This window comes from Indicator indicator, chromosome 2 (assembly GCF_027791375.1).
Source record: "Indicator indicator isolate 239-I01 chromosome 2, UM_Iind_1.1, whole genome shotgun sequence".
Taxonomy (NCBI): domain Eukaryota; kingdom Metazoa; phylum Chordata; class Aves; order Piciformes; family Indicatoridae; genus Indicator; species Indicator indicator.
In genome coordinates, this window is record NC_072011.1 from 31701717 (window position 1) to 31716062 (window position 14346).

At 41.1% G+C, this 14346-nt stretch overlaps 1 protein-coding gene across 1 annotated transcript in view; it reads right to left on the bottom strand.

Moving 5' to 3' along the window:
* PCNX2 (pecanex 2) overlaps window positions 1–13471 on the bottom strand; it is a 162332-nt gene extending 148861 nt beyond the window's left edge. The window contains exons 1-4 of the mRNA XM_054393637.1: window positions 13319–13471; window positions 6163–6368; window positions 3067–3181; window positions 779–815 (exon numbers count right to left, since the gene is read on the bottom strand). Coding sequence (XP_054249612.1) covers window positions 779–815; window positions 3067–3181; window positions 6163–6368; window positions 13319–13471 — 511 coding nt within the window. The remainder of the gene's footprint in view (window positions 1–778; window positions 816–3066; window positions 3182–6162; window positions 6369–13318) is intronic.
* Between the last annotated feature and the right edge of the window lie 875 nt (window positions 13472–14346).

Here is a 14346-nt window from a genome sequence, read left to right on the forward strand (position 1 = left end):
CGTTCCTAAGCAAGGATCTTTGTTAGCTACATGTGAAATACTACAAAAGCAAGCCGGAACCCTTTCAGGTCAGGACAGGTGTAGCAGCATGTCTATTTATTTAAATAATCAACATGCCTCAAGAAACATCTAATAACGAAACTACAATGATTTACAGAATCATCCCCACTTGGGAGAGATGAAAGAAACAGTAAGCCAGTGTGGCAGAAGTTTGTTACATCACTTTGTGCAATTTCTTGAGTGGTCCCATTTATATGGTGATTAACCTTAACAAAGAGGAAACAAACTAAATTACATCGAGGCATCTCAAGCATTGAAACTGTATGCAAAGAGCAAGGGATGCTGGAGTATACACTACAAAGCTAATGGTCAACAATCTCAACACAAGTCTACAGTCAGAAAATGTTTAAAGGTTTTAAGGATTTTAGTATGTAATCTGAACATTGGATTCCAGGTTTAACACTTTACAAAGGCACAGTTTTCCAAGAATGTGGGAGAAAGCTCTTTCATCTCCTCATGTCAAAATTAGAAGAGCTACTTGCAGCTTTCCAAAAGCTACATCCCAAACATCTGAGGAGGAGCTGACAGCTCATGAGGTGCTGAGGTGACAGTTGAGAAAGCTTAGTCTGTTCCCCTAAGATTTTATTCTCTTGAGCTTTCCATCCAGCTCCTAACATGGTGCACACCAAAACCTGCCATGGGGTAATCTGTGCCCTCTTTTTTTGTAGGAAGCAATGATTAAGCAAATGCTTAAAGTGATATAAAGCCTTTCGGATACCTCTCAGATCTTCAATAGTTTCCCGGGATGGCAACTCCTAAAAATAAACAAACACACAAAATTAGCATGAGCATTCATTAAGTTCTCTGGAAAAAGCATCTACCAATGCCACAGCTATCTAATCAAAGGTTAATTACAACATTGTTAAGCTGTTTAATATCACTGAAATTTGGACATGTACCTTGAACAAAATGCAAGGGGTGGGTGAGGGATACAGTTATAGAACAGTCATGCTCCAAATTGCATCACTGCAATTGTGTGTGATGTTTGGGGGAAAAAATAAAAATTAAGATTCTTTAAAAAATAATTTTCAAAGCTCTAAAATGAAAATTCTGGCATCAATACTTGTTAACAATTTCTCAGCGGAAAAATAGAATCAATTATCATAGAATCATTCTTACTGCAGGGAAGCTTTGGAGATCATTATTTCAAATCCCCTCCATCACACACACTCAAAGCAGTTACAGTTAGAACAGGGTACTCAGGGCCATCTCTGGTAGACCTTTGAACACCTCCAAAGATGGAGATTTTCACAACCTCTCTGGATAACCTCTTCCAGCATTTGACCACCCTCTTGGTAGAGGAAAAAACAAAAAGAAACAAAAACAAACAAAAAAAAAAGCCAAAACAAAACCCACAAAAACAGAAAGAAACAAACAAAAAACCCAAAACCCCAACAAACAAACAAACCATACACCAAAAATCATTAAATCTAACACCTAGCTGTAGCTTTCCATGGCTGAAATTTGCACCCACTGTTTCTTATTCTGTCACTGGACACCTCGGAGAAGAGAATACTCAATCTTCTCTTTATCTTACCACTAGGAAGCTGATGACAGCAGTAAGCTCTTCTGGTCTTGCAAAGGGTTTCAGCTTTACAACAGCTGAACCATCCCATCTGCCTGTCCTCATACATCGTGTGCCTTACTCCTCAACCACCTCAGTGGCCTGTGCTGGATTCTCATCAGCAGGTCAACGTCTGTGGGAACTCACTAGGGAGCTGAAAACTAAGGACAGTACTCCAGAGTAATACTTTTGGTCTCTAAATTCAACAGCCTAAGTGCATAGGTAGAATAACAATTACTGGAAAAAAATTAAATTGGCTCTATTCTAGCTGACTGGCACAAAAACTAGGACAAAATAATTACTATCTCCTAAAATTTCATGGTGGCATCCTAGCAGCAAGAACAGAAAACTAAAATTTGACAAGACCCAATCCACATGTTTGGGAGTGGGAGACATGGATGAGATCCCAAGAAGAAATGGGTTTGCAGAATGGACAAATACCAGAATACCAGGGATGAGGACAGAAACAGGGTGGAAAAATATTTTATTTTATAAAAGAAAACTATTAAAGTCTGTGATCATACAGATGTAACAAAAAGGTAAAAACACTCCAGGAAATAAGGAAATATTTTTGATTCAGACTGGGATTTGAATAGTTTGTAGTAAATAGGAACATGGCGGGGGGGTGTGGAGGAATACAAAGACAAAATGAAGTATCACATAGCTACTTATTCAGAGATCACTAACCATCCTCTGCACTGACTGAGGCAGGACTCCTGTAGGAAAAATAGCATGGGATCACATAATTAAAGATTTTTATCATAGCATACATAGGGAGTATCTTAAGATTACACAGACAGTATTATTCTGCTTCTTGAGTACTTAAATCTTCAACCTTCTCATGAGCGTCTCCTATTTTTTCTTTAATATTATAATCTACATACATCCCTTTTGTCACTTCATACACTTGATTCAGAAAGAACAAACAATGGCATGGAGTGCACACGTCTTATTAACCTCACATACACAGCTACCAGATTTAAATAAATGGGGTTATGCTTTGGTTAAACACGAGGTGTGTTTGGTTCATTTTGTAAGCTTTGCATGCAAAGCTAACTAAATAACTAATGCTCCAGAAGCAGATCTCTTCTGAGGCAATGGGAGGCTGCTCTAATTGCATTAGACTCTCTCTTCTCTCAAAGTAGCCATGAAAATCAGTTGCTCTTGGCAAGATTTACAAAGGCTATTTCGTACCTGTAGGGCTGACATACTCCTCATAAGAAGTGTAGAATTATGTATACCAGTTTCAGCTTTCCAAACTCAAACATTTAGGAGAAGGCTGACTAACAGCAGTATACCTAGCAGATTCATGGAATGACCCTTCCTCCTCATGAGGGCAGACCTATGGTTCAAGTGATCAGTATCTGGCAATACAAAACTCTGTGTGACACACTGTGGAGGGCACAAAGTGAAGACACTATTAGAGAAAAATCACTACTAACCATTCCTCCAGGTGAGTTCTGCAAGTGCAGAGTCTGTACCATTGAACTGTCATGAATTGTTTGGGTAGAGTCATTTTGGTTGGTCTCACCGACACCATTATTCCCGGTGTTATTGCTGAAAAGGAAGCAAAATTAAAAATAAAGCAATGTGTTGTGGGTTAAGGTGAGACACCTTTAACAACCATAGAGCTGACAGTCCTCCAAGGAAACAGATAGATGCAGGAAATTGTAATCCACGTTATTTTATCCCATAAGCTCTGTATCTGCTATATAAACTGAGTACAGAGATCATTTGGCTCTTTTTCTGGCCTTCTTTCTGCCTCTCTGTCCCTTCCAAGTGTGGATCCTTATCTCTTGCAACATGAGGGAGGTTTGCTGCCTGGCCTGGGAGGGCATGGAAGCCTGAATTGTTGGAAGGCTTTTGGCTTACTGAACTAGTCATAAGCTGAAATGTGAACCCAGGTGTTTTGCATTCATGTACATAGTGTAAATATTTGTGAATAGTATACCCATTTAAAATTCCAATTCTGTGTGGAGCATTTTTATTTTACTCCTTTTGGGAGGGGTAAAATCTATTTTTCTGTCTGCTCTAAACTAAACTAAGACCCAATGCTTCTTACCACAGGTGATCACAGTGAGTTTAGGGAGGAAGCTGAGGAATAGTTAAGAGTAGGAAGAAGCAGCACAGCACAGTGAAGTGACAGCACACTTCTCCCCTCCCATGCTAAAACCACATGGCTGAAAAATACTGCATCCCCTTTTTGCACCTCCTTCCTCCCAGGACAACTTGCTAAGAAAAAAATGTTAAAAATTCCTCAGTACGAAATTACTCTGGTGTCTTTGGAAGTAGAACATTGCTATGAGAAATGCAGAGGTAACTCCTTACGTCTATACAATGCCATTTAAGACTCCCTGGCATGCACACAGATTTATTTATTGGTACAAAAGGCTGTTTGGGGTTCTCATTAGACAGAAGTCAAATGCTACTCCTTTCACAATTTTTGCTTTTTATGTCCTTTGTACCCTTGTGTACATACTGCTTGTCAAACTGCCCCTATTTACAAACCTCCCATGAAACAACTATTTGAGATGCAACATGTAATGTATTATATATTATATAACATATATAATAATTAGACCATAAAATAAAGTTCTTCCTCAGGTTTTAGCCAAGGTAAACATATATCCATTAGGAGTATCATATATTCTAAGGCAACTTGTTGATCATTTCCTTTGTAGATGCATTCAATTATTATAACACGTATTTTATACCAGCTTTTCCATGGATATAAGTAAGTATTTTTGGACAAGTTTTACTAATAAGAACCAACACATTCTCTTTCTGAAGTATAACACAACAAAGTTCAGTTAAAAACAAAAAGGGCAAAAAATAAACTAAACACAAAAATCACTATAGTGAAATGTCAAAAAGTGTGGGTTGGAGCTTTATGTGTATTGGTGAGGTGGACTTTTTTTTCCCCAAAGCCCCTTATTTTTAAAACCCTACAGCTGTACAGAAGCCATAAAATTATTTACTTGGGTGTCTTGCTCACCTTTCTGCAGGTTGTTTTTCTTTTTTTTTTTTTTTTTTTTTTTGCAGTTGGCTGGCTTCAAAACCTTGTTCAACCAACCTGCCAACAACCAGGATCTGTTTAGAAACTTCTGTCATCCATCTAGTAAAAATATTAAGTTATTTTTTGATCAAGCACTAAACAATGGACTTCTGTGCCTAGGACCTCCTAGTAGAAATAGCTGCGTGATTTAACACACGTTTTCAGCGATCTTACCTCTACTTCCAAGTCAAAACAAAAGCAGGATAATTTAAGTTTGCATTCAGGAAAACACCAAGGTTCTCTTTAAATTTCAGCTGGGCTAGAACACCTGATAAGCCTCTTAAATAACTGTATCAGACATCTGTAAATAGGAAATAGCTCTGTGAGCTGATGAGAGCTAGAGAGAAATAGAGCCTGGAAGTCTCTTGTATGGTTAGTGACACACTTCAGAATCACTTCTCAGAAGAGTCTTGACAGACCTCGGCTCTCCCCAGCAATGTCACTGTCAGGAATGTAGCACAGATGTACATGCATAAAGACATAGAAGTGTGGTGGCATACAGATACAAATAATTCCTAGCTTGCACAAAGCTATCAGTAACAACTGCAAATGCACCAAAAAATGCCCAGATTAAGTTCTTTGATATAGACATCTCTACCTAAAGAAGCCTAACAAACCTATATTTGGACATTTCCATGCTGTCATCACTGCTGTATGTACCTTATTTCAGCATTTTTCACACCTGTTGTAACACCTGAGAACACTGAAAACCTGCCAGCTTCATTTGTTTGTATGACTCAATTTTGAAAAAATAGGAAGAGAGATCTCCCATTTATTCCAAAAGTGTGCAGTGGAATATAGTACCTACACATGAATCTGGAAAATGTCAGTACAAGTCTTGAACCCAGTACTACCTTTACCTTTAATATCACTTCAACCTGGAAGCAGCCAGCAAAGACATAGTACATAGCTTTTCAGCAGAGAGGCTGTAAATACCCACCAAATGCCCCTGAGAAATAAAGATGGTTCCAACATTCTTTATGAACAGGACCCCAGAAGCGTCATAGGCAATCACAATAAAATACGAAGGGGAAAAGCAACTTATGCATCTAGGTTTGATCCAAGAGGGAAGCACTACAAGCACACAAAGGCAACATGAGCTCAGGTTTTCGAAGCCATGATATTAAAGCATTTTCTTTGCCAACAGGTGCATTCCTCTCCTCTTCGCAGCACGTAAGCACAGAAAGGAAGAAGAAAGAGCAAGCATTTAATGCCTCCCCAGAAAACTTCTCCCAGGTTTTCTCCAGGGTCTTTTGGCACCTCCTAGACAGGTCTCTTCCTACTGTCTTCACTGTGCTCATCTGCTGCCCCATCCTCTGAACTGGGTGCAGTTCTGCCTGCTTCAACAGAAGCATTCTGCAGCCACTGAAAATAAAAGAACTAAGGAGGTTTTTAAAAGTGCCATTCCTCACAAACGTAAGGACCATGGTGCAAACTCATGTGTTTTACAGAAGGTACCAGCAATGCGCAATGAATACCTTACCTATGAATTGAGGGCTCAACTGTGTTTCCTTCTGGAACCTCTGTATCTTTACATTGCTCTCCATTTTCTCTTGAGAGGTTTTGTTGAATTACTTCACCTTTATCAAACATTAGGTGCAGACGGTAACTGATCACCTTTATTACTGTGAAGAACACTGTCACCAAGCTGCAGTACACGAAAACCGTAACTGCATTTGCTGGAAAAGCCTACAGGAAAAATAAAGACATAATCATCACAGTTCATTTTGAGAAGATGCTACTCAAATTTCTAAAGTAATTTTCAAACTTTTTATTCCTTATTGTCCATTATTTTTACCTCTACAGAGTTTTGGAAACACAACAAGTAGAGTTCATGCAGTACACTTGTGTTCTACTCACCAAAAAAGTCTAAGAATGTGTTCAAATTTCAAACCATTTTACAACAGTTATTCTTCTTTTGATTGGCTGTGGGTATTATTTACTTATTAACAAAATCAGTAAAATTGACAAACCTTGTTAAACCTCTTAAAATATTGCATTCCCAAAATAACACAGCTGCAGCCTTTCCTTAACTATGAATTTATAAAAATACACACAAAACATTATTTATCTCCAAAAAGGAAACCCCTTTTGAAAAACTGTCATCTTATCCTGCTTTTCAGTTATGACTTAACAGTAAAATGATGTAGTTTGATCTGCTTTTCCTAACACTACACAACGTGTTCCTGAGTACCTTTACTGCTGAAGTATTTTAAATAATTAATTTGGACTTGTCAAAAAAATGAACAAAACAAATGAATAAAATGCATTTGGAGAGTCAGCCTATGAAATATTTTTTTGAAGTTTCATCATTGTCAATTTGCAGCTCTGTTTTCTATTTGCTCATGTGAGCACCATATTTCTCAATCATCAATTACAGTTCAAATATAGTCTGTAAAGTTCTTTCACAGACATGATATATGAACATTTTTATAAGTAAATCCATATGGTAAAGGACAAATCATAGTAATGGAGACTGGCAGTTACAAAGAACCAAACCCTCAAAGCCTTTCTCAATACAGTAATGGAAATTGAATGCCCTTATAGAATCATGGAATCAGTCAGGGTTGGAAAGGACCACAAGGATCATCCAGTTCCAACCCCCCTGCCATGGGCAGGGACATTTCACACTAGATCAGGCTGGCCAGAGCCTCATCCAGCATGGCCTTAAACACCTCCAGGGATGGGGCCTCAACCACCTCCCTGGACAACCCATTCCAGGCTCTCACCACTCTCATGGGGAAGAACTTCTTCCTCATGTCCAGCCTGAATCTCCCCACTTCCAGCTTCATTCCATTCCCCCTAGTCCTGTCACTACCTGATATCCTAAAAAGTCCCTCCCCAGCTTTCTTGAAGGCCTCCTTCAGATACTGGAAGGCCACAAGAAGGTCACCTTGGAGCCTTCTCTTCTCCAGACTGAACAGCCCCAACTCTCTCAGTCCGTCCTCATAGGAGAGGTGCTCCAGCCCTCTGATCATCCTGGTGGCCCTTCTCTGGACACATTCCAGCATGTCCATATCCCTCTTGTAATAGGGGCTCCAGAACTGGATGCAGTACTCCAGGTGGGGTCTCACCAGAGCTGAGTAGAGGGGAAGAATCATCTCCCCTTGACCTGCTGGCCACACTTCTCTTGATGCAGCCCAGGATCTGGTTGGCTTTCTGGGCTGCAAGTGCATATTGACAGCTCATGTTGAGCTTCTCATCCACCAGCACCCCCAAGTCCCTCTCCTCAGTACTGCTCTCCAGCCAGTCCCTGCCCAGCCTGTATTTGTGCTTGGGATTGCCTCGACCCAGCTGCAGGACCCTGTACTTGGTCTTGTTGAACCTCATGAGGTTGGCTTGTGCCCACCTCTCCAGCCTGTCAAGGTCCCTTTGGATGGCATCCCTTCCCTCCAGTGTGTCTGCTGCACCACACAGCTTGGTGTCATCAGCAAACTTGCTGAGGGTGCACTCAATGCCACTCAATTGTTATGATGTAGTTACAGTCTCAAAGACTTCAATCTCTTCTCAGGCTTTTTTTTTTTTTTTTTTTTAACAGAGCATTACTGTATCCCTGAATAATTTTTAAGGGGCCAGGGGGGAGAAGGTGGGAAGAGTGAGAGATTTTCAGTGCTCAGGAGTTGCTAAAAGCCTCCTGAAGTTGATTTTTTAAAAACCATCTTCAGTTTGAGTCTAAATCTATCATTTTAGCTATCAGCACTGCAGGTCAAGGAGCATTTGGATATAGAAGATTGGAATTATTTTCAGATTTGTAAATACAGCACACTGACCATACAGGTGCAGGGAAGGAAACGAAGCACACTTACTTCATCCCTAAAACAAGTCATCACATTTATCTTGATGTTGAAGTGAGCATGTGGAATAATTTCTGTGTTATTACAAGCAAGTGGTTTACTATTCTGCTGCTGCTTTTGGCTTAGTACATCTTCAAGATGTACGTGTGACAATTTGCAGGCAAACCTTTTTGTATGACTATTCTGATTCATATACAATATTCTATAGTGGAGCAGCTACTTAGCATATAGGTACTACTAATGATCCCTAATAAGACAGACATTACTTTCTGCAAGTTAAGGTTTATTCTCTTAAGAGTACTTTGTGATACTATGTACACACGCCAAAACTAATCGTACCCTTCAGTTATTTAGCAAACTCAGGCCGGAAAGAGGATCATTTTGCAAGGCCATGATCTCAGGGTATAAGACTTGCTGGAAGAAGCTGAAGAATTTGCATTTTATGACTAACTAGTCACAACACACAAGTTCAAAATTACTTGGTTTCGCAAAGAACAACAGCCAAATATCTGTTAATGACTTTTTAAAAAGAAAAATCTGTTCATTTCTTCAGCTATATGCTAAAAAGCACAGGCTGACTGCTTTTTAAGTAAGAGCTCAGAATGAGCCACTAGAAGATAAATGCTCTATAGGCAGTATTCATAAAGCTTTATAAATATTATACTGAGTAATGTCAAGAAGACAACAAAAAATAGACATCCACTAATGCAGTCTGTGGGCACAGAGCACACTACAAGAGAGAATCGAAGGAAGCCTCTACAGTTCTAAGTGGAAAAAAGAGCTAGTTTTAGCAAATGCTGAGTCCTGCATGTCCTCATCTCCACCTTGTGACCACAACTACCAGAGCTATGCCATCAGCCTGCCTGTGGTCTTCCTGCCCTTCTGCCTAAGATATACCACACTTCTCCACGTATATGCCATGCATGCTCACAAGCCGAAGTCTGCCTATGTATAATAAGGCCAGTGCATCTTTAACGTTCTGAATTTTGTGGCAAGCTAAGTAGTACAAGTCTGCAGCCTGCTCCCTGCCCCCATGAGGAATTAGCAGATGAAGCTGAGAATGGAAAGTCCTCGATCTTCTGAATCAGGCCTCTTGCAGAAGGGTACAAGTGTCATATGACTGAAGTTCATGTTCCCAGGTACAGATAGGTGAAAGCTACCAAATCTGCTTGAGCTGAGGAGAAATTAACTTATTGACTACTGAAGAACTGCATGATGCACTGTAGTTATAATTAGCTTGGTTTCCTATGGAAATGAGGTTTTAAAATCATTTACAAGAGGAACCCACACAGCTCTCTAGCCCTTTGAATACCATCCCAGTGACATGAAAAGCCTCACTTGACCTGACATCTTATTAGAAGCTAGGAAAAAAAAAAAAAATCCACAAATATAAATTCATAAGAAAGCAGGCTTCATGATATCCCACAGATTTCAAAGGAAACTGCAGTTTCACCTTCCTTTACCATCACCCGATTAAAAACTCTACTATAATGTACTTTTTGTTTTCCAGTAGCTTCCCTTGTAATACCTCACACTCAAACAGCATGGGATCACACACAGAAATGCAGCCTGGTTCCAAATGTTTTGCAAACACAGTGGAGTTGACCTGCCAATGCAGGAAGGGCCTTTGCTTCGGTATTCTGCCTACCCAGAGATTGTTCCCAGAGGAACTGCCAAACTCTTGTACACATCCCCTAACATTATCTGAGTAGCACAAAGGCAGAGGTGACTGGGGCATATACTTTCTAATATAAAGGTGTGTAACCTTTGAACAAAATACCATACCTTTTACATTGGACTGAACGCCTAAACTCCATTCCACCCAGATATATCCATCCCACTTGGTGCTTGATCACCTGAGGCATATAAAGCAAGATTGTGCTGCACCTGAGCCTCACTGTTCCGGTGTGCTACAGAACACAAATGAGGGAAGTACAAACTAAGTATTTGGTCAACCACTATCACTGGGCTTGCAGAGAATGGGAGGTAGCGTACTGCAGACAAGATGAATATTTTTTGTTAATTTAATTGAATTAGTAACCAAAAGATGCCCATCGCAGTATAAAACATGGGAGAACAGGTAGGAAATAAAATTCCAGGGGTACCCACTCACTTGGAAGTGTGCATCCTACTACACAATAAATAAACTAAGTACAGCATAGCTTACCTTTCTTTTACGTAGATATATATGCATTCTTACATTTACAGAGAAATAAATTGGGGTAAAGTCCAGCAAAATGGGACTGGAAGCAGCCAACATACTGCAAGTTTTATTACAGTTCACCTCTGAGTAATTTACGTGTCCACACCCTTATACTGCTATGTTGTACTTCTCCTATCACAGCATGATTTGAAGATCTAATGCGTCAGAAGTAACAGCCCTATCAATAGGTTCAAGGGCCTCCTGTCGAGCTGGCAGAAGAAACACCCACAAAGCCGTTCTGGGGAATCAACAAAATACGAATATGCTGTCTCTTGTGACTTCTAAAATAAGCTATGGTACAAAGATTCCCAAGGTTGCATTTCTCCATCACTGATACTTCATCAGGGCTGAACTCAGCCCAGGGGATTTGTACCAATTACCACTATTTTCATGCACAAAATACTTGGGAACCCCGGACTCTTTAGTGAAATAAGGTAACTTTACTTCTCAATCTATTATGAGAGTTGACACAGCAAAGTTAGAAGAGATCTCATTAAAATTTTGGAAATTGATTTTAACAGCAATGATGCTCCAAGTAATATCTAATGTACATTTTAAATTGCATATTTACTACTAGAAAGGATGAATGAGAATGAAAAGGAAGTGATGGAAATGTAGATCTACATTTTTAGGGATGGGGAAGCTAAAAATGGAACCCTTAGTTATCAGAGTAAACTATGCTGACAAAGCTAGTGAATCAAATCCTCTATATGCACAACAGAAACAACTTGATACTATAAAGCTTCCTGATGCTACTGTCAGCACATCTCTGCCCAGCCGGTATGAAAAGTCTAAAAACAGCTGGACGAGTTTTGCCAATTCATTCAAAACAAACCGTTTCAGTCGGACTTTCTGATTTGGATGAAAGCACAACTAAGATTATCCCAAGCAAAGGAAATTTTTAAAGAGTAGTACTCTGATTTGTTTTGACTTTGCCATTTCAAGAAACATCAGTGACTGCTTTAGCTGAATCCAAAACTATTGGTGTCAAGCATGCAACAGAAATATCACCCCAAACATTACTGAATATCACATTATAAATAAAATCCCCCAAAGAAAATCTTTAGTTAAAAAAAGCACATTCAGGTTTCTCAATGGAAAGAGTATGTCTTGCACAAAGTTTACGAAGTCCAACCAGTTAAAAGCAAGAAAACAAATACTTAAGGACATCATTACTCCCAAGCAGCCAGCATAATAAATTCATTATTCTTATCAAGAACAGAGAATTCCCATAGCAACACATCAGCTCAAGAAAACGGGTCCTGCATTTAACCGGATGATTCATCAGAAAGTCAGTCCATATAAACAGGAAGTTCATCTAGACAGGCAAAGATGAAGCCCAAAAAGAGTTCAGTAGGTAAGTTAGGTTTTCTCACCTTCCTTTTGAATAATTACTTTCTGAACTACAATTGTTGCATCCAGTGTCCTTTTTTGCAATGCTGGATGCCTTTGTCCATGCTATCAATTCAGAAGTTTCCCCACAAGAAAATACATATTGTTTCAGATGCCTACTTACCACAACTTATATCAACTGGAAAAAGATAAACAGATTTTTCTTTTCTTTTTAATCACACATACCACTTAATAGTAAATCCTAAAATGTAAGAGTCTTTCTGGTTTGCATGGGAAATAGACCCTATGAGTCAGAAGAAAACGTATTGCTGCTTTGGTTCATTAAGTCTATGAGCCATTATTACGGGAATTAACTGCAACGCATGTCACAAAAAAGGTCTATCAACTGATTGTTAAAAACACATGGTTTACTTTCCACTGGGTTTGTAGAGGGATTTGTGAATGCTCTTTGAAAATCAGGCCAGTATCTGACCATACAGGACAAAGAGACCTATTTAGAAATTCTTTCCAACACCACACAACGACAACAACAAAAAAAATCTACAGAACTTATTTAAGAATTTAGTTGAGTTACTCTGAGAACCCAATGGATGGAAATTATTGGAAACAATATTAAGCTAGATTCACTGAAGTGTGCTCCAATGAACAGATGCAATGATCCAGCAAGCTGTACTTTCCAGCTTTCCTCACACAGTAGGAAAACACAGTAAAAAGAGAAGTTTCACGTTTTGGAGGAAAATTATTGTAGTGAATGGTAAATAAATTCCTGTTATAAAAACCATTTGTTTTCAATGTTTACATTTCAGCACAAAAAGAGCTGCATGTCACGAAAAACCATGTGACTCACCAATGACATTCAGAAAGGCATTAATTACATGCTCTTTGGATTTTTCCATTTATTTACCCTTCTCAGCAGGTAAAGCTGGTTTAGACTTGAAAAAAAAAAAAAATCTGTTTAAGAGTTTTTTTGAACAAACATCCCAATGGTCATTCAGCATTTGCAGAGGCCAACGCTGCACACCTTCACAAGTAACCCGACTCAACTGCTTCAGCAGTGATAAAAGGTCCGGCTCCATACTAACGCGCCTGGCGTCCTTACGCATTAACCTTTACACAAAATCTTCACGTAAACCCCAATAAGCCTACATTCAAACGCACACGCATACACACACCGCTACCACCCCGGGGTCAGTGTATTTTCCGTTACGCTCACGCCCTTGCCGCAGCTGCCTCCAGGTTGGGGCCGCCTCACCGCCCCCGCCCCATCCGCGCCCCGGGCCGGGTCTCACCAGGTGCAGAGCCATGGGCAGCGTCAGCAGGAAGAGCCACAGATAGAGGTGGCAGCTATTGGTGAAGGCGCCCTGCTCCGGGTCGTGGTACCAGCCCCCGGTCAGCGCCGCCCACACGCCTAGCCCCACCAGCCGCGCCGCCGGTGACACCATGGCGGCCCCCCGCCGCCGCCACCGTCGCCCCTCAGCCGCCTGCCGCCGCCATGCCGGGCGCCTGCGGATTCTCCCATGGTGCCCCGCGACGCCGAGCATCCCGCCCGCCTGCCCCACCCCGAGCGCCGCCGCCTCCGGGAGGCCGCCTCCACGGGCCACCCCCACTCGTCCTCGGGCACAGTGCCCCGCTCGTCTCCGCCGCGGTGCAGGGTGCACTGGACCCCTGCCGGACGGAGGGCTGCGCCCAGCTGCCAGCAACGGGCAACAACGCACAGAGACCGCAGGGCGGAGATGGGCCGGGCCGAGCTGCGGCGAGGGAGGGGGGCAACTGTGGCGCAGAGGCGTCCGTCACCGCGGCGTCCCGCCCTGGATGGCTGCGGGGTTGGTTCGCAGGTGCAGAAACTGCGCGCCAAAGGAGTAACCAGCTGGGCTGCTCTCCTCACCGGTCACGCCCCCTGCCGCCTTGCTTTCGTTGCTGGTTGTTAATTTTACTTTGGTACTCGTGCCCGTTCGTGAGTTTCTGATCTTTCAGCTCTGCCTAACATGAATGTTGACTTTTTTTGTGTTGTTTTGAGCTGTGTTTTGGGCAGGCAGGCAGAGAAATTCCATAAAACCAACTGGGTTTTTTTCAAGAATGCCTTTAGGGCAAAACAGTCTGCCTTGTGTTAAAGAATTTTATGACAACTCATTTTAAATTAACCGAGTGAAAGGATACATCAGGAAGCACAGCGGAGGACACAGATGACTATGGGGCTGAAATGGAGAATGGAGCTATGCAGAAACTTTAAGCAGAGGAGGTCCTAAGGCAGTGAAAGATGGGGCACAAGGATACTGGTAAATGGTCCAGTGCATAAGTCATGTAACAAGCAGTTGGA